The sequence below is a fragment of the Pelophylax lessonae genome (genome assembly GCF_965119305.1).
Source record: "Pelophylax lessonae genome assembly, chromosome: 8".
Taxonomy (NCBI): domain Eukaryota; kingdom Metazoa; phylum Chordata; class Amphibia; order Anura; family Ranidae; genus Pelophylax; species Pelophylax lessonae.
In genome coordinates this window covers 282101797-282122567 of record NC_138775.1, presented here as the reverse complement: position 1 = coordinate 282122567, position 20771 = coordinate 282101797, and the positions used below count along the sequence as shown (strand labels likewise).

General features: G+C 43.3%; 1 protein-coding gene across 9 annotated transcripts in view; it reads left to right on the top strand.

Moving 5' to 3' along the window:
• The window catches only part of NFIA (nuclear factor I A), a 504907-nt gene that overhangs the window by 297876 nt on the left and 186260 nt on the right, over positions 1 to 20771 (top strand). For all 9 annotated transcript variants that reach the window (XM_082265066.1, XM_082265065.1, XM_082265064.1 and 6 more), the window contains exon 3: positions 12206 to 12271. In XM_082265066.1, coding sequence (XP_082121192.1) covers positions 12206 to 12271 — 66 coding nt within the window. The remainder of the gene's footprint in view (positions 1 to 12205; positions 12272 to 20771) is intronic.

Genomic DNA, 20771 nt, shown 5'->3' with positions numbered 1-20771 from the left:
AGATGACCTCACAGTGCAGATATAAAACTTTTTAAAAAAAATTTAGATGTTTTTGATAGATATACAACTTTTAGGTTAAAAAACAGCAGTGCCTAGGCACACTCAGAAAAAGCACTGCTGTTTTTTTACGAAATACTGTATTGTCTGGGGTATAAGACTACTTTTGAACCTCAAAAAAATCCCCCATAAATGGGGGGTCGTCTTATACGCCGAGTATAATATCTCCAAGGTAACCTAAGTATAAGTTTTACCGGTAGATGAAAATTAGGGGGGTCGTCTACCGGTAATACTTATACTTAGGTTACCTTGGAGATATTATACTCGGCGTATAAGACGCCGGAAAATACGGTAACTCCTTCAGGTTACTGCTTGGGCACAATTAACATTTCTAAATTTTCTCTACAAAAGGCAAACCCGGTACAGCCCTGTGGCAGTGCGCGGTGCGATTAGGAAGTTACAGCAAATTATGTTGGGTCTGCACACACACACCAGTTGCTGAGCATGTGCACAGACTGAACACAAGGACCTGTACCTTCCAAATCGCATCATGCTCGCACTCATGGATGTACATATATCCTTCTGCCTATCTGCATACATGTGGATCAGGCTCAACGTCATTCACTGGGCAAGAAAGGAGGAAGTGTTGTCATGCAGCAAAAAGAAAGGAAAAATACATTTTATAAAATTGTGGGAGAGGGCTATTTTTTGGTGGAGAAGGTCTGCTTTAATGCATATAAATTTTAGGCCACATGCATAAAAATGCATGCAAAGGTGCATTTTTGCAAATGCATGTTCAATGTATTTTAATGTACAGCATGGTGTGAACAGCATTGCTGTTGTGATACAAAGGCCTTTAGTGCTCAGTTATAGTTAAAGTCACATTTATTGTTCATAAACACTTCAGCGTTCCTTGTTCACATTGAGCACCGCTTTCTTCTTCTCTGGTATTCAGGCTCTAACACACCTGCGACAGATCCGCCGCAGCCACTTCCTCCGCAGCCTTACCTTCCTCCCAGACAGTTGTCATTAACTTGGTCGAAAGGTCACACCTAAATTGGATAAAAGAAAACCAGTGTGTTCCTGCATGATGCACAAAGGCAGTATTGACTTTTTTAATCCAGTTTGCAGTGGGGTGAGAGAATTAAATTAGATATCTAAGCAAAGAAATCGAGATCCTTTGAAAACAAAGATGAGGACCGCCTGTATCCCCCCCAACCCTCCTCCTTTTTTTTTTTTCTCAGAGCTCAGAAGATTTTTGCAGGTGTGTCATCAGATCCATGGCGCGCATCGATCAAAAACTCCGCCAATGCATATTTAATTAGTGAGGGGACTTTTGATCCTGCTTGGCCATCACTACCATATTGAATGTACTATTAGGCTCTCAGGAAGGCCACCCCCACCCCTCCTTCCCCAGCACCCTCCTGCTTGTCCTGCCCCCCTCCTCGTTGTTTGGGGAGATTCTGAATTTAGTCTGAGAATCTAGAACTTTCTTTGTTTTTAACTGCTGGTGCATGGAGCACCACTGAGGAGCATACAAACAAGGGCAGCCAAAGTGTTTATTTTGTTGTCTCGAAAGAAAAGCCTGAAGCAATTACATTTTTTTTTTCCTCCTCCTTTGGGGATTTTATCCCCCTTCGCAGACTATATAAAATAATACAATAGAGTCCCCATATTTTCCCAGCTCCGAACACAGCGCCGCTTTGGTTCTTTCTTTTTTTTTCTTTTTTTTTGGGTGAATTGCTCATTATGTTTTGTCTGTTTGCATCTTTATTTAAACGTGAGAGGCGAAAATAGAGATTTATCGAGCGAGCCGTGTCTGTCAAGACAGTTATACGTTCTTTTTTATTTTGCTAAGTGTTTTAGGTGTAATTTGGGTTTCCATGGGGAAAAAAAATAGTCACATAAAAAAATTGGAGGGTTCAAAATAGGAAAACTCAGCGCTGTTTTTTGTCGCGTAAAATATAGAGTTAGGGTACTCAAACACAGGAAAGTGCTGAACAAACATTTATACAATGGAGAGATGCGGACAATTTTACTGTCATTGGCGCAGAAACAGCAAGAGGTTATTTCAGCCATTGGGCATTGTCAGTAGGTGCCACAATACACTGTCCTAATTTGATGGTGAAAAGAGAAACTTAAGCCTCGTACACACGTGTCGAAAATTGGCAGGGAATTTTCGGCCAACGTCCGATCTGCCGATTTTCGGCTTGTTAGTATGATGCTTCCGACAACCGACTCCGACTTTTCGGCCGAAAAAAATCTGGTGTGCAGACTATAAAATTTTTGTTGGCCGTCAACACAACGGCCGATTTTCGTGCAGTCAGTACAGATTTCGACAGGGAAAAATCTGATGAGCTAGTCTGGGCATGCTTAGTGAAGAAAAAAACACAAAGAAAACAAACCAACACATGACATCACTTCTGAAGTAGAATTTTGTTGGCCGAGAAAATTCGTGTGCAGTCTAGGCACATTCCAACATACAAAACACAACTTGGACAAAAGTTGGACGATCAGTCGGCCGATAATCGTTGCGTGTGTACGAGGCTTTAGTAATCAAAGTGAACAAAACGAAATCAGATGTTCTTCTGATTGTCATGCTCAGTTCAGGCCATGGAAGTCTTCCATAATGGCCAAAAATTGTCTGTATCAAACAATCTATTAAGTGTGCACCATTGAACTTGTAAGTAGGCTACCATCAGAATTATGAATTAAATTCATACAGGGAACACACCTTACTTACTCAAGTCTTTGGGTTTTAATCCAAGTATTACTGTTGCATCAATTCATCCCATTTCCTTCTTTTTTTCGGTAATGTGATGATCTAGAAGCCCCTTTTGTATAATACAGAAGAGGTTTTCAAAACACTGCAGGATCCTTCGTGTTTCCATACAGAGAACCTGATGTAATGATCAAATACACTATTTGATCAAATACATGTGGACACCTGACCATCACACCTATATGAGCTTGTTGGACATCCCATTTCAAAACCATGGCCATTAATATGGAAATGGTTCCCCTTTGTGGCTTTACATAGTTAGTGAGGTTGAAAAAAGACACCAGTCCATCCAGTTCAACCTATGATGTGTGTATGTGTTTGCTGCTAACCGTACATTGTATACCCCTGTATGTTGTACATTGTATACCCCTGTATGTTGTACATTCTATACCCCTGTATGTTGTGGTCTTTAAGGTGCCCATCTAATAGTTTTTTGAAACTATCAATGCTCCCTGCTGATACGACTGCTTGTGGAAGAGAATTCCACATCCTTACTGCTCTTACAGTGAAGAACCCCCTACGTATTTTAATGTTAAACCGCCTTTCCTCTAGTCTTAGTGGGTGGCCACGTGTCTTATTGTATTTCCTTTCTCTGAATAGGTTTTTTCATATGCTAGGGTTGCCAGTACAATATTTGTACATTGATATCATATCCCCCTCAATCGTCTCTTCTCCAGAGAGAAAGGGTTCAGTGCTTGTAGTCTTTCCTCATAGCTGATGTCCTCCATTCCCCTAATTATTTTTGTTGCCCTTCTCTAGTTCCAGCACATCCTTCCTGAGGACCTTTAACAGCCTCCACTCCTCTGAGAAGGCTTTCCAAAAGATTTTGTACCAATTTAGCCAAAAGAGTATTTGTAAGGTCAGGTACTGATACTAGATGAGAAGACCTGGCTTGCAATTGGTGTTCCAATTCAACCCAAAGGTGTTCAGTAGGGTTGCATTCAGGGCTCTGTGAAAGCTACTCAAATTCCTCCACACCAAATGTTTTTGCCAACCCAAACAAACCAATGTTTCAGAAAAACCCAGCACATTCCTTAGCCCCCGTTCACACTGGGGCGACCTGTCAGGCGACCTGGTCACCTGACAGGTCGCCGTAGGTCACCTGCCATAGAGAAGCTTTGGACCCGTTCTAATAGGAGCGACACAAGTCGCTCCGACTTAGAAAAAGGGTCCGGAGCTTCTTAGGGGCAACCCGGAGCGACCTGCATAGACTTCAATGATATGAAGTCCATGCCGGCCGCTCCGAGGTCGCGGTGCGAGCAGCGCGCCGCGACCTATGAGGTCGCCCTGGAAAGTCGGATCGCCCCAGTGTGAACGGGGCCTCAGTAGGTAACCTCATGGAAATCCACCCACAATTCAACTAGTTTCCTCACTACTTGTTGGATGGTAATAAGGACACCTGTTGGAGATTGTACCATGTTTCGAATGTTTGGGGGTAAGGGAATCCAGAGGATAGTAGAGGCTCCAGAAAAGTCCTGAAAGTGGGAGGAGGTGTATAGGGAGAGAAGAGAGAAGGTCTTGGGAGGAGCGAAGAGAATAGATTGGTTGGAATTTTGAGATGAGGTTGATGATGTAGTTCAGGGCAGAGATGTGGATGGCTTTGTACGTTATTAGTAGTTTGTATTTTATTATTTGGGTGATCAGAAGCCAACAGAGGGATTGGCAGAGATCTGATGAGTCGGGTAGCAGCATTCATGATGGACTGAATAGGGGATAGCCTGTGTAAAGGTAGACCAATGAGTTTCAGAAGTCGAGGCGAGAGATAACAATGGAGTAATTAAGTAGCAATGGGTTGATGCTTTTTTATTTGTGTGAATATACTGTATAATATGCACCTTCTTTAAATTCTTGTCTTTGCCCACTTCAGTGGATTACAACTGCCTTTTTATTGAACTAGGTTAAAAAATATATGCAAAATTTCAGTGGATAACAAAGCATTTCCATTAGTCAATCATTTTTAATGAATGAGGCCTCATTTTGGTGAGGAACCCAAAGTAATACTTGTGAAGTGGGGTAAATGAGGTCCAGGGATATAGAGGTAGGGCTGTAGGTGAACGTATTGTAAGGGATAGATTAAATGGTGCTTTGTAAACGGAATGCAATTTTCCTATGGAAATTCAGCTGTCCGCTGGGCCTTCAGCCATCTGGATGACTCTTTCCATCCAATAGATTTGGGATGTACGGCGTGTAAATAAAATGGCCGGCAGCCACGGCCTTCCTGCATGCCAAAAACTCAGCCAGTTAAGGCGAAATAACGAATGAGATTTATTATAAGAGGTTCGGAGTTTAAATAACGGTCAATGAAGGTTTACTATTCAGAATCATCATCAAGGAATCATAGCGCACCGCAGAATTAAACTGACACTTACCTCAAGATCACATGACACTGGTTGCCCACCATGCTGCCAAAAAGTAATATAAACAAATTTTTGATGTGAACACTGTTAGCATGAACTTGTGCGTTATTCGCTGTATATATATGTTTTTGAGCAACAGAAAATGGAATTTAACTGAATGGTTGTATGTTCTTTCCTAACCTGCAAAAGAAAATGCAATTTTTAAAGAACATCGGTAAGCAAATATAAAAAACCCTAAATTTTATAGACTTTAGGCTGAAGATGAGATTGAATCCTATTTTCAGTTAGTTCAGCTAATATACTGGCTTTTACTGCTATACGGTACGTCTTAGCAGGGAGCTTCTGGCACTGAAAAAGTTTAACTACCCTTTGTCCCCACGCACTAATCCTAACAATAACCTTAACACTAACTCTTCATTTACCCTTAACAATAGCCCTCACTGTAACCCTAACACTAATCCTTACTTTAAAACTGACACCAATTCTTCCTTTAACCCTACCAGCGACCTCCTCTGTGACCATAACCCTAACACTATTCTTCCATAAACCCTAACACTTAACTTTCATTGTAATCATTAGACTAACTCTCCCTGTAACATTAACCCTTCCTGTAACTCTAACGGTAACCCTCCTTGTAACCCTTTCTGTAACTCTAACGGTAACCCTCCTTGTAACCCTTCCTGTAACTCTAACGGTAACCCTCCTTGTAACCCTTTCTGTAACTCTAACGGTAACCCTCCTTGTAACCCTTCATATAACCCTCCTTTTAATCCTAACACTAACCCTCCCTGTAACCCTAATACTAATCCTTTAACCCAAAAGTAATCCTTCTTGTAACTATAACACTATCCCTCAATGTAACCATAAAACTTACCCTCATTGTAACCTTAACACTAACCCTTCTTGTAACCCTAACACAAATCCTTACTTTAACCCAACAGCAGTCCTTCTTGTAACTATAATGATATCCCTCCATTTAACCCTAACACTTACCCTCCCTGTAACCTTGACACCAACTCTCCCAGTAATCATAATTAACTCTTCCTTTAATCTAACTCTTCCTTTAATCCTACACTACCCTTTCTGGAATAATAGCACTAAGCTTCTACGGACCTTAAAACATTAGCCCTCCCTATAAGCCTAACACTAACCCTCCCTATAATCGTAACACAGCGCTTCTGGAATCATAACACCCTGTAATCCTAAAAGCTCCCTTAACCCTAAAATGCCCCCTTTAACCCTAACATGAACCTACCTAAAAACCCCAACACTAACCCTCCCCACAGCGCTAACCCCTACACTAACCCTCCCTGTAACCCTTAAACCTCCCTTAACCCTAAAATGCCACCTTTTACCCTAACACGAACCTACCTAAAACCCCCAACACTAACCCTCCCTACAGCCCTAACCCCTACACTAACCCTCCCTGTAACCCTTAAACCTCCTTTAACTTTAAAATGCTCCCTTTACCCTAAAACGAACCTACCTAAAAAACCCAACACTCACCCTCCCTACAGCGCTAACCCCTACACTAACCCTCCCTGTAACCCTTAAACCTCCCTTAACCCTAAAATTCTCCCTTTGACCCTAACACGAACCTACCTAAAAAAAAACAACACTAACCCTCCCTACAGTGCTAACCCCTACACTAACCCTCCCTGTAACCCTTAAACCTCCCTTAACCCTAAAATTCTGCCTTTAACCCTAACACGAACCTACCTAAAAACCTCAACACTAACCCTCCCTACAGTCCTTACCCCTATACTAACCCTCTCTGTAATCCTAAAACCTACCTTAACCCTAAATGCCCCCTTTTACCCTAACACGAACCTACCTAAAAACCCCACCACTACCCCTCCCTACAGTGCTAACCCCTACACTAACCCTCCCTGTAACCCTTAAACCTCCCTTAACCCTAAAATGCCCCCTTTAACCCTAACACAAACCTACCTAAAAACCCCAACGCTTCTGGAATCATAACAACCTGTAATCCTAAAAGCTCCCTTAACCCTAAAATGCCCCCTTTAACCCTAACACAAACCTACCTAAAAACCCCACCACTAACCCTCCCTACAGCCCTAACCCCTACACTAACCCTCCCTCTAACCCTTAAACCTCCCTTAACCCTAAAATGCCCCCTTTAACCCTAACACAAACCTACATAAAAACCCCAACACTAACCCTCCCTACAGCCCTAACCCCTACACTAACCCTCCCTGTAACCCTTAAACCTCCCTTGACCCCCTAATATGCTCCCTTTAACCCTAACACGAACCTACCTAAAAACCTCAACACTAACCCTCTCTACAGCCTTTACATGAACCCTACATATTGTAAATGTAACCCCTTGTTTTTAATACTTACTTCTTCTGTGCCAGGATCCTTGTGGAAGGAACAAGACCAGTCCTTTTTTTTTTTCCAAAAGGGACACCAGTGCCAGTATTGAGGTGTCGGATTTTAATTTTGCCCTTTCACTGGGGTGACCTACAGGGGATGTAAGCAGAACATATGTTTGGTAGTATTGGATCTTACAATCCATATATAAGTAAATGAATATACATATAGGGGGTGCCATGGCACGTCTGCTAACCTTGCCCTGCTATACTCCTACAGCCAAGGGCTATAGGCAAAGTCTTCAGTGCATAAGCAATGTCCGTTGATGGTTTATATTGTTGACCTCTCAGGTGAGAGTTCATGAATGAGCGCAATCTGCCGCACTCTATTTTTATCAGTAGGGTGCTGCAGGTGAAGAAGGCTTCACTGCTGTACAAGTTAGGCAGTTGGAAGCGCTGTCACCCATAGTGCCTATCCTTGGGGAAGACAGTTTATACATGTGCCCCATAGTAATGAATTATAGCAAATAAATATATATATCATGACAACATGCTTGCAGCTCGGCGTACTTAGCGAAATAGGGAATAAATAAAGTTTTGTTAATCAGCGGGATATCAGTGTTTAAGCAGGTGGCCGCTCAGCCTTCCCGTTGGCTCCTGGGAAATCGCAATGACTTAATGCTTGCTACACAATGTCAATAGGATATGCAAAGTCCACTGCACTAAGTAATTCTATTGATTTAATGGTAATGCTTCCAATATGGATCAGTCACTGCCATTAATTATGTATGGGCAAATATTAATCTATTCACCTGATTGCCCATTGCCCCCCGGGTGATTGACAGCTCTCGCTGCTTTACACATTAGTGCACAGTGGGACTATGAAACTTAGACGGCTGCTTTATCATCTCAATTCATCTCGTAGGCGCGGAACTGAGCTGTCCTTGCAGGAGACAATATTTTATTTCAGACGACAGCCGAGGTTTGTTTAATTAAAGAGGAAATCATCGTGATATTTAATTCAGCGTACATAAAACAAATTAAACCACAAAAATGCACTGAAGACAGCCATTTGCCATACACAGAACTGCATTGTTCACACTCCATAATATCTGTATGGAGGCAAGTGGGGGCAGAGAGTCTAAATTACAATTTAGATAGAAAAGATCAATGACCCTTACAGTAAGCTAACACCTCCGACTCCACATCCTACCCGTGTTGCCTGGGACTCTCGGTAGTCACTTGACTATTGGGGGTTAAGTTGTGGGATTTGGAAGGAGATTATATATATGCTCTGACTTTCACAAAGTCAGCATTTGCACCTGAAGCCCTGGGGGGCCTCATTGAAGCCTCATTATAGGAAACTACTGCTAACTTACAATAGGGTACCTTGTTTTAAAGGGCATATTATATAAATATAGTGGTAATGGGGTGATTACGCTAGTGGTAGGTTCTTTTCCCAGTATGTTGCGCCAGTCCAAATTGTATTTTAGGGCACGGCAGCCCACTTTTATTGAACAAAACGGAAAGTTCACATAAACATCAGTTGCCCACCCTGGGATTCTTCCACATCAGCATGAATAGTCAACTGAAAATGAGGAGCCACCTGGCTCCCTTGTTAGCCACCTGGCTCCCTTGTTAGCAGCACTGCTGCTCATTGGCGTCCGCAGAACGTTTTTCCAGGGGGGGGGCATAATTTTAAGGTCAGCCATGCTCCGCCCCTTTTCAACAATGTCATGAAGGGGAGGGGTTAAGTCATTATTACATAAAGTGCAAGCATTCAAAGGTTTGAGAAACCTGATGCAAAAGCAAAGCTGACCCTCTCTGTTTTGGGTTCATTTTTTCCAGGTAGGGGGGCATAATTGTAAGGTCAGCCATGCTCCGCCCCTTTTCAACAATGTCATGAAGGGGAGGGGCTAAGTCATTATTACATAAAGTGCAAGCATTCAAAGGTTTGAGAAACCTGATGCAAAAGCAAAGCTGACCCTCTCTGTTTTGGGTTCGTTTTTTCCAGGGGGGGCATCATTTTAAGGTCAGCCATGCTCCGCCCCTTTTCAACAATGTCATGAAGGGGAGGGGCTAAGTCATTATTACATAAAGTGCAAGCATTCAAAGGTTTGAGAAACCTGATGCAAAAGCAAAGCTGACCCTCTCTGTTTTGGGTTCGTGCAGGCAGCGCATGCATGCACGTGACGTCAGTACGTGCTGTGATGTCACATGCCGTGCCTCTGTGCACGGAGGCCACAAATCTCAATTTCCTTGCCCCGGGCTCCCCCTTTCCTGGAATGATAGCACCAGGGCCTGGGGCTGAGGACAGTGGTCTGCGTGGCTGCTGATGTCAGTTACCGCATAAGCTGCGACTCACAAGTATCTATTTTTAAAGGGGAAAAATAAGCCGCTCTTTACCAGTTTTCAGAGCGCTGATCGCCGCTCACGTGACCGGCAGCCTCTCTTCTCCTCTCGGACTCTCCTCCTCTCCTCCTGACTGATGTCAGCGGGGAATCCTCAGCCCCACCCGCTGCAGGCAGCTGTCAGACAGGAAGAGGAGAGAGCTGGCGGGTCACGTGAGCAGCGATTAGTGCTCTGAAAACTGGTAAAGAACAGCATATTTTTTTTAAAACACATACACAGACACAAGGGCACGGGCACACAGGATTATTAAACAGACCAGACAGGATAGTATAAAATGGCTCTCCTGGTTCACTTGGCTCGCTTAGCCTTTAGTAAAGGCCCAGCGCCCTGTTGCACAGCTTACTCCTGGCCTCTGATTATGGGTTCTCCTGACACCCCGATAGGAGCCCACCTGACTCCTGGGATCTCCTTTTTCCTGGTGGGGGCTCCTCTGACCTCTGGATGAGACCTGCTGTCTCCAGTATGGGAACTGTCTCCAAACTGGGAGCCCTGGGCTCTGCTCAGGCTTGAGTATGTAAAGAACCCCTCACACCTATGTACTGACACAGGCTGCAGGGATCCAGTAAATTCCAGGAATGAAGGTTCCGTCCCACCCAGGACACTTTGGAACCTAAAAGCTCTAGGCCCATATCCGGGACTACAGAATCTGGAGAAACCCAAAAAAAACAGCTTTCTCCTCTCAGAAACGATAGTCTGGAACTTCGCATTAAACCTTAATGGTAATCCTGTGTAATTTCCTCCTACATTTTCACAGTGGCAGGGCCTTCACACTGTCACTATATATACAAAGTCACATTTCAATATTTCATATACAGTATATGCTCTGACTTTCACAAAGCCAGCATTTGCATCTGGAGCCCTAGGGGGCCACATTGGAGACTCATTTTCGGAACCCTATCTGTATTTGGTATCTTACAATAGGGTACCAATATAGTTTGTTATACAGGTATATACAGCCTTTTGGAACCTTTTCAACCCATAGGAACCCCTAAAATGATTTTCAGGTCTCGGACATTCCTTACTAATACCAATTCATTGGGGTCAATGGAGAAAATGTCCCTTACAATGGTGTCCCTTAGAGCTCATTCATACTATAACAAACTCAAGCACCTCCACTGCAAAGTGGAAACGGGCCCTTAAAGCTCATCACTGATCAGAATGTGCCCCTCCACAATTTGTTATAACCACCCCCAATCTAAAGAATACCCTGTAAAAAGGGTTTGCACTCACCTGACCCACCATGACTCCTCTTCCATTATTGAAGACCTTTGATACACCACAGCTGACCAGTCTTTCACAAAGCTTATGCTCCCTGCTGATTGGAGAGATCTAGCTTGGACTCAGCTGGGGATGTATCAGACAGATGTCCGGAGAGACCTCTGCTTGCACCTAGAGAGACCACTGCTTGCACCTAGAGAGACCACTGCTTGCACCTAGAGAGACCACTGCTTGCACCTAGAGAGCAATGGTCCTTCTGTGCAGCAATGTAGGCAAGGGACAGGCTTTTCTACTCCGATAAACTGGAACTGTAAGCCACGGCACACCTTTTGTTTGGTGCTTAAGGAATGGATCTCGTAGATTTAAACTGAAGTGCAATTGGGCTTTAAAGCAGAACTACACTGCATCTGAGCACCATAAACCAAAACACTATTTAATTCATGTTTTTTATTCAAAGCAAACTCCCCCATCCATCCATGTCTCAATGCTTTTTTTTTTTGTTGAGAATTACTTTGAAAAATACCCCCCCCCCCCCCCTAGCATTTCTGTCCAAGGCCAGATGATTCATGTAGCATTTACTTCCAGGAATCCATCTGCCCTTAGCTTAGGCATACAGGCAGGGGGGTGTGCTTAGAGAAAGTTCCTCCTCCCATGAAGACTCCTGGGATGTATGACATAATTTTGGCCGAGGCCAGAAACCAGGAAGTAACTGACGAAAAAGAAAATGTTTAAAACAAGTAAATGTAATGTAATTTCCTATCTATTTACTAATCATAGGGAATAAAATTAGTCAATGGTAATTGAGAGAGTGAAGTTCCACTTTAAATAATATGATTGGATCATCCAACCCCAATTATTATTGTTTATGAAGCACATGTGACAGATCTGTAAACTTTATGAGCATAAAAAGTCAGATTTCAACTATCAGTACTCTAGAGTAAGTTGGGCAATGAGAGAAGTAATCTGATTGGTTGCTGCACTCACCGCTCCATTTTCTTCCTCTAGCTTTTGTATGAAGTTTGCTCCATCATTGCCTATTGTATTCATTATAGAACATTTGTAAAATGTGGCATTCTGTTCTAAAATGGGATTTCTTTATTTAACAGATTCAAGTCAATCAGAGAGTCCCAACCAGCCCAGTGAGGCTGACATAAAGGACCAGCCAGAGAATGGTGAGTTGTTTCTCTCCATATACCTTATATACAGTATATAGCAAATGTGTGATAATAATATGGTAAAGCAGACCATACACTAAGATAAAACATTTAGAACCAAATTCCACTAAAGTGGTTGTAAACCTCAAATATAGTGTGTGCTTGTCTCAATCCAGAGCATTAAAGCGGAGTTCCACCCAAAAGTGGAACTTTCGCTCATTTGCACCCCCCCCCCTCCGGTGCCACATTTGGCACCTTTCAGGGGTTAGGGGGAACGGGTACCTGTTTTTGACAGGTACTCTTCCCCACTTCTGGGAGAAGGCACCGCGATGCTGTCCCTCGAAAGTTTGGCTCCTTCCTCCTCCCCCCCCTTCTTTTCCACATTTGGCACCTTTCAGGGGGTAGGGGGGAACGGGTACCTGTTTTTGACAGGTACCCTTCCCCACTTCCGGAAGAAGGCGCCACGGTGCTGTCCCTTGAAAGTTTGGCTCCCTCCTCCTTCCCCCGCCGCTGTGCCAATCTGAATGCGCAGCGCGCTTTGCGCATGCGCATTAGGGGCCCACCCATTAAGCCGGAAGGCTTCACTGCTGGGTTCCCTCACCGGCAATGGCAGCATTCGACAGCCGATGGAAACATTGGCTGCGGTGCTGACATCGCTGGACTCCAGGACAAGTGTCCTAATATTAAAAGTCAGCAGCTACAGTATGTGTAGCTGCTGACTTTTAATTTTTGGAGGGGGAGAGGGGAGGCTGGAACACCGCTTTAAGAGTCATTTCTGCCCACTGCCTCCTTCCTCTGCTATCTGCATGAGTCGCTTTTGCCAATTTTTACTGACACCAAGAGAAAAATGGTGATGGGAGGGAGCTCCAGCACACAGCCTCTGATTGACAGCCTCAGCTCTGTTCCTGTGTGGTGTGTGAAGGGGGGTGTGTCCCTTCCCTCCAATCAGCTCTCAGAGCTCCCCTCACTGAGCTCCGCAGTGTGTAACTTCAGATCTTCACCTCCTTTTTTCTGAAAGCTCAGACAAGTTTATACAATTCTGGACTTTGGACGGATGTAGAGCAGAGAAGACTGCAGATAAAAGGTACAACTTATGTAGCAGGATTTTGTGTAACACCCAAGCCCAGTCACTTCACTGGGTATATCTATGGGTTTACAACCACTTTAAAAACATTCATTCAAGATTTCTAATTGTTAGGGGGGGCAAATTGATGTTTAAATTCAAAGTAGCAGGGTGGAAAAATTTTAATCTCCAGTCTCGTCTTTAGCTTCCTTCAGATTCAGAATACTTTATTAATACCAAAGGGAAATGACTAAAATGCTAATACATTTAACAAGACAACACAAAGATCACAATAACGAGGAATATATAATAATACCAGCAATTAATACCACAGAAAATTAAATGAATACAGTACTATATTCAACCAAACTCTCCTAATAAATAACTCCGATTGAAAAAGTAACAGAAAATCAAACTACCAACATGCAATGAAATCACTTTCTCTACATTAACAACATTCAGTCTTACACAGTTGTACCGGCTCCTCTTCTGAACTGAAATGGCTTACTCTGATTTCACTGCACACTGTGAGCATCTCACAACGTGCATTAGAAGCTGCAGCAAATCAGATAGAGCCCGCCTCATTTCCTGGTTGGAGGAAATCCATCATTATCTAGCCCAGGAGTCTCCAAACTTTAACAACAAAGGGGCAGTGTACTGCCCTTCAAACTTTAGTTGAGGGGGGGGGGGGGGTAGACCGTGGCCAGTGGGAGTAGAAAAGGCTCCAGCATCAGTGGAGCAGACAATGTCATTTAAAAAAATTACATCGTTGGTGTCAGTGGGAGGAATACTGCCTCATAATTTGTGCCAGTTGGAGAATTAGTTCCCCACCTCTGGTGTCAGTTGGTGGACTAGTTACCCATTGTTGGTATCAGTGGGAGGAATAGTGCTCCATCATTGGTGTCAGTGGGAGGAATAGTGCCCCATCATTGGTGTCAGTGGGAAGAATAGTGCTCCATCGTTGGTGCCAGTATGAGGAATAGTGCCCCATCATTCCATCATTGGTGTCATTGGGAGGAATAGTGCCCCATCATTGGTGTCAGTGGGAGGAGTAGTGCTCCATCATTGGTGTCAGTGGGAGGAATAGTGCCCCATCATTTGTGTCAGTGGGAAGAATAGTGCTCCATCGTTGGTGCCAGTATGAGGAATAGTGCCCCATCATTCTTTCATTGGTGTCATTGGGAGGAATAAAGCCCCATCATTGGTGTCAGTGGGAGGAGTAGTGCCCCATCATTGGTGTCAATGGAAGGAATAGTGTCCTCTCATTGGTATCAGTGGGAGAAAGAGTGCCCCATCATTGGTATTAGTGGGAGGAATAGCGCTCCATCACTGGTGTCAGTGGGAGGAATAGTGTCCCATCATTGGTATCAGTGGGAGTAATAGTATCCTATCATTGGTATCAGTTGGATGAATAGTGCCTCATCATTGGTGTCAGTGGGAGGAATAGTGCCCCATCATTAGTATCAGTGGAAGGAATAGTGTCACATCATTGGTATCAGTGGGAGGAATAATGCCCCATCATTGGTGTCAGTGGGAGGAATAGTGCTCATCATTGGTGTCAATGGAAGGAATAATGCCCCATCATTGGTATCAGTGGGAGGAATAGCGCTCCATCACTGGTGTCAGTGGGAGGAATAGGATAGTGCTCCATTATTGGTGTCAGGGGAAAAAAAAATATTAGTGCCCATCATTGGTGTCAGTGGGAGGAATATTACCCCATTACTGGTGTCAGTAGGAGGGATAGTATTTTCCATTACTGGTTTTAGTGGAAGGAATAGTGGCCCATCATTGGTGTCAGTGGCAGGAATTATGTCTCATTGTAAATGTAAGTAATAGTGCTCCAAGGGCCAGATAAAGGTGAGCGAAGAGCCACATCCGGCCCCCGGGCCGCAGTTTGGAGACAACTGAACTATACAGATAAATACAGCCCAACTGATATGCTGTGAATGAGCCCTAATTCTACATGAACCGTGTCCCCTCATACAGACCTCGCAGACTATCAGTCCCAGCATCCAGCAGGGAGAGAATTTGGATTTTGTGTGTGAATTGTGTCGTTTTGCACTTTTCAGCTGTCATATAAAAAACTCTGCATCTTCTCTGGAAATCTATTTTCGGAATTCTCCGGCTTCTTGTAAAGTTCCTTGTCCCAGGCACGCTAATTCTAATATTTTTTTGTCTCCCCCGGGATTAATAAAACGCACGCCTGATTCTTGCACAAGTAACTGACACACTGTAATCTTGGTTAACGTTCTGGAGTAGTATTCAAATATGCCGTTTACAGCTGCGTGGCCACACCCATGAAAAATAGACTCACAGCGCCCACTGTAGGCCGAAAAAAAGCACACGGCAGGAGAAGATTTGTCTTAAAGTTAGAAAAGTTGGAGGTGTTTAATTCCTGGCCATATCTGTCCCTGGAGACGTTTCCTGCGCCATTACATTTGCTTGCAGGGAGGAAAGTGCAACCCCCTGCAGTAAGAGCTTGCTGGGACTTGTGGTTCCTCAAGAGAGAGATAAAATGGTGTTGCAGGTTCCAGCCCAAAATGTGTTAAGGTGGCCATTCATCTACTGATATGTGATGAATCTGGGTACAAGCGACCGCAAACTAGTGATTCATCATCAATGAATATATTGAATGATGCAACACAAACGTTATTGATTGAGAATCTAGAACAAAGAGATCCATCGATCAATAATCAATTTGTGGAAAGGTCTCTTGCCTTCAGAATTTATATGAGTAAATCAGATTCAGATTCTAAATACTTTAATAATCCCAAAGGGAAATTATTAAATTGACTTACTCCTCTAATTAAAATATAAAAACTTTATTGATGCAAAAGATGAATATCACAAAAAATTACCAGTAGATTTTTTTTTATATTGTTTTTTTTTTTTTTTTATATTGTTATTTTTTGTATAAAATGGTAATTTTGAATAATATGAATATTTTTTTTATCAAAAAAGTGTATGTCTTTCATTTATATATGAGTGGGAGTGAAGGACTCTGTAGGCTTTGTTTAACGCTTTGTTCGCGTTATGCACGTGTGACTGAGCGTGTGCGTGTTTCCGCGCAATTTTTGGGCATTCCTGCATGGCATGCATAGGGTAGCCCAAAAATTTCAGTGTGTGGAAAACATGCAAAAGAAGTCCCAGACCCTTTTGAAAAATCCCACACCACCGGAACACATGGTGCTGTGGCACAATGCATTTTGGCGTGCCCGAAAACAAACATGTTAGCAGATACATACATACATACTTTACCTTATTTATAGTTTTTTATTATATTATAATTTACGATTTTGTGTTTCAAACTTTATCATACCCGAGATTTTATAAAGAAGAACGCACAGTAAAAAAAAAATCATATGTGGTTTGGGCTGCTCATTCTTAAGAATTACGTGCAAAATAATGGTACCGCTTTCAGCACCTAAAATCCGAAAGATTCATACCGCCAGGGAGGTTAATGAATTAAAAAAAAAAAAAAAAAACGAACACAATTTACACCACAATGTAAAATGTAAAAGCTGATGTTACATCGAGTAAATAGATACCTAACATGTAACGCTTTAAAATTGCGCACGCTCGTGAAATGGCAACAAACTACGGTACTTAAAAATCTCCATAGGTGACGCTTTAAGTGCCTTTACAGGTTACCAGTTTAGAGTTACAGAGGAGGTCAAGAATTATTGCTCTCACTAACGTTCGCGGTAATACCTCACGCGTGGTGTGAATGCCGTTTACAAATGCATGCGTGACTTACAAACGCGTATGCTTCTGCATACTAGCATGGAGGGATGGGGGCACTTTAAATATATTTTTTTATTATTATTTATTTTACTTTTTATTATTTTTTTATTTTTTTATTATTATATATTTTTTTCATTATTTTATTTTGTTTATTATTATATTTGCTGATCATTTTTATTCCTATTACAAGGAATGTAAACTTCCCTTGTAATAGAAATAAGGATGACAGGTCCTCTTTCTGGGGAGATCTGGGGTCAAAAATACCCCAAATCTCTTCTTTACCTTTAAAAGAAAAGGATCAAAAAGAAAAAAAAGTTGATCTTTTGCTTTAAAAAAAGAGAAATTGTTTACTTCCAGCATGGACCGGAAGTGATGTCATGATGCTGCTCCGGTCCTCCAAGGCCATAGAGACGATCAAAGAGGATCTACTCTTTGATCTCCTCTGGTACTAGTCGGTGTTCTGCCGAAAACTCCAACTCGCCAAAATCACCAACCTCCTCACTTCTGGTGACTCTCCAGCAGCAATGATTGCAGATTTTGAGGGCTTAGCTTTCACAGAACACCGGCAGCGTATACACTACGGTACACAATATAATGAGTGGACATTGTTAGTCCGCCCACTAATAACCAACAGCATGGCCGCCTCAAAGGCTGTGACAACTTGTTTTTCTCCTTACCTGGTGTTCTGTCAAAATAACTGACTCGTCCTGTACCGTAGTGTATACGCTGCCGGTGTTCTGTAAAATCAGCCACCTCATCGAAATCTGCAAATTATTGCTGCTGGAGAATCACCGGAAGTGTTGTGGTTGGAAATTTTGGCAAGTTAGAGTTTTCAGCAGAACAGCCGCCACACCATTGGATCATTTCTCGGGTGAACCGGCGGAAACAGTAAGCCCAAGAAACCCCAGCGAGTGGTGGTGGGGGGGCGTCCCCTCTCGCCGTTTCTAAAAGCGTTTCAACGGCTCATGAGAAAGCCAGCTGTAAAAAGCAATACCGAGTTTATGGATGATATCTTCAACCATAATCCCGGTAAACCTCTTCTAAAGCCGCAACATATATACGTATTGCGGTCTTGAAGTGGTTAATGTCTTCTAAAGGGCGGCGTGTTTCTGTGAATGTCCAGAAAATGAGTAATTTTGCGCATGTGCCCAACACACACAAAGGGGCTGATTTACTAAAACTGGAGAGCGCAGAATCTGATGCAGCTGTGCATGGGAGCCAATCAGCTTCTAATTTCAGCTTGTTCAATTAAACTTTGACAATAAAACCTGGAAGCTGATTGGCTCCCAATGCAGAGCTGCACTGGATTTTTCACTCTCCAGTTTTAGTAAATCAACCCCAAAACGTGAACATAGCCTGTTTTTGATATTGAAAATGCAATCTATCACCTGTGATCTGATAAAAACAAGCATTGGTTAGACCTGTATTACGTCCGGTTGTCTGACACACCTACGAAATTATAAATTAAATTCCACCATGACCGATTAAATTGTCAGCGTCAAAATCAGCTTGCTAAATCAATCAAATGGAGGGTCTGGGTTTTGAAAACTAATATTGAATGATCATTTTGATACGTGTGGCTTATAGAGCTCATTAGGTCAAATCACACCCTATTGTCAGTGACACATTGATTTAAAATAGTAGTTCCTGAACTACTTTTGACGATTTCGGATGCGACTTGCATAGACATCTGTGTATGAAGCCGCACAAGATGTCTTCCAAGTCCTCTCTAAAGTCACACTGACATGCAGCTTTGAAATCTTGCGATTTCAGATGAAGTTGCACGATTTCAAAGCTGCATTCAATGTGAATGAGGAGTTAAAGCCTAATTCTAAGTGTGGTCATTTTTACATGGTTACATTGGTCCAGTTTGCAACAATGTACCTATGTATAAGCCATAAGTGCCCCATCATTGACATCAGTGGAAAGAATAGTGCTACATCATTGGTGTCAGTGTGAGGAATAGTGCCCCATCATTGGTGTCATTTGGGGGAATAGTGCCCCATCATTGACGTCAGTGGGAAGAGTAGTGCCCCATCATTGGTGTCAGTGTGAGGAATATTGCCCTGTCATTGGGGTCAGTGGGAGGAATAGTGCCCCATCATTGGTGTCAGTGGCAGGAATAGTATCCCATTATTGGCATCATTGGGAAGAATAGTGCCCCATCAATGGTGTCAGTGTGAGGAATAGTGCCCCATCATTGGTGTCATTTGGGGGAATAGTGCCCCATCATTGACGTCAGTGGGAAGAGTAGTGCCCCATCATTGGTGTCAGTGTGAGGAATATTGCCCTGTCATTGGTGTCAGTGGGAGGAATAGTGCCCCATCATTGGTGTCAGTAAAAGGAATAGTATCCAATTATTGGCATCATTGGGAAGAATAGTGCCCCATCATTGATGTCAGAGGGAGGAGTAGTGCTCCATCATTGGTTTCAGTGGGAGGAATAGTGTCCCATCATTGGTGTCAGTGGGAGGAATAGCGTCCCATCATTGGTGTCAGTGAGAGGAATAGCGTCCCATCATTGGTGCCAGTGGGAGCAGTAGTGCCCCATCATTGGTATCATCGGGAGGAATAGTGACCCATCATTGGTGTCAGTGGGAGGAATAGTGCCCCATCATTGGTGTAAGTGGGAGGAATAGTGCCCCATCATTGGTGTCAGTGGGAGGAATAGTGACCCATCATTGGTGTCAGTGGGAGGAATAGTGACCCATCATTGGTTTCAGTGTCAGGAATAGTGCCCCATCATTGGTGTAAGTGGGAGGAATAGCGCCCCATCATTGATGTCAGTGGGAGGAATAGTGCCCCATCATTGGTGTCAGTGGGAGGAATAGTGCCCCATCATTGGTGTCAGTGGGAGGAATAGTGCCCCATCATTGGTGTCAGTAAAAGGAATAGTATCCAATTATTGGCATCATTGGGAAGAATAGTGCCCCATCATTGATGTCAGAGGGAGGAGTAGTGCTCCATCATTGGTTTCAGTGGGAGGAATAGTGTCCCATCATTGGTGTCAGTGGGAGGAATAGCGTCCCATCATTGGTGCCAGTGGGAGCAGTAGTGCCCCATCATTGGTATCATCGGGAGGAATAGTGACCCATCATTGGTGTCAGTGGGAGGAATAGTGCCCCATCATTGGTGTCAGTGGGAGGAATAGTGACCCATCATTGGTGTCAGTGGGAGGAATAGTGACCCATCATTGGTTTCAGTGTCAGGAATAGTGCCCCATCATTGGTGTAAGTGGGAGGAATAGCGCCCCATCATTGATGTCAGTGGGAGGAATAGTGCCCCATCATTGGTGTCAGTGGGAGGAATAGTGCCCCATCATTGGTGTCAGTGGGAGGAATAGTGCCCCATCATTGGTATCAGAGGGAGGAATTATGCCCCATAATTGGTATAAGTGGGAGTTTTAGTGCCCTATCATTGGTGTCAGTGTGTCAATGTGAGGAATAGTGCCCCATCATTGGTATCATCAATAGGAATAGTGACCCATTGTTTGTATTGGTGGGGGGAATAGTGCCAAATCATTGGTTTACAACCACTTTAAACTTCTTTGTGTAAAGAAATAAGCAGATTCCAGTGACGGGATGTACCTCTGTGCTATTTTGAATCCTCATGGCCATACCGTTAACGGTGAGCGGAATTTGATCTGGCTCCACTGATTCTCGTAACCTGAATTTTCATCTGACCTGATGGCCGGATTATCTGTTTCATCTCA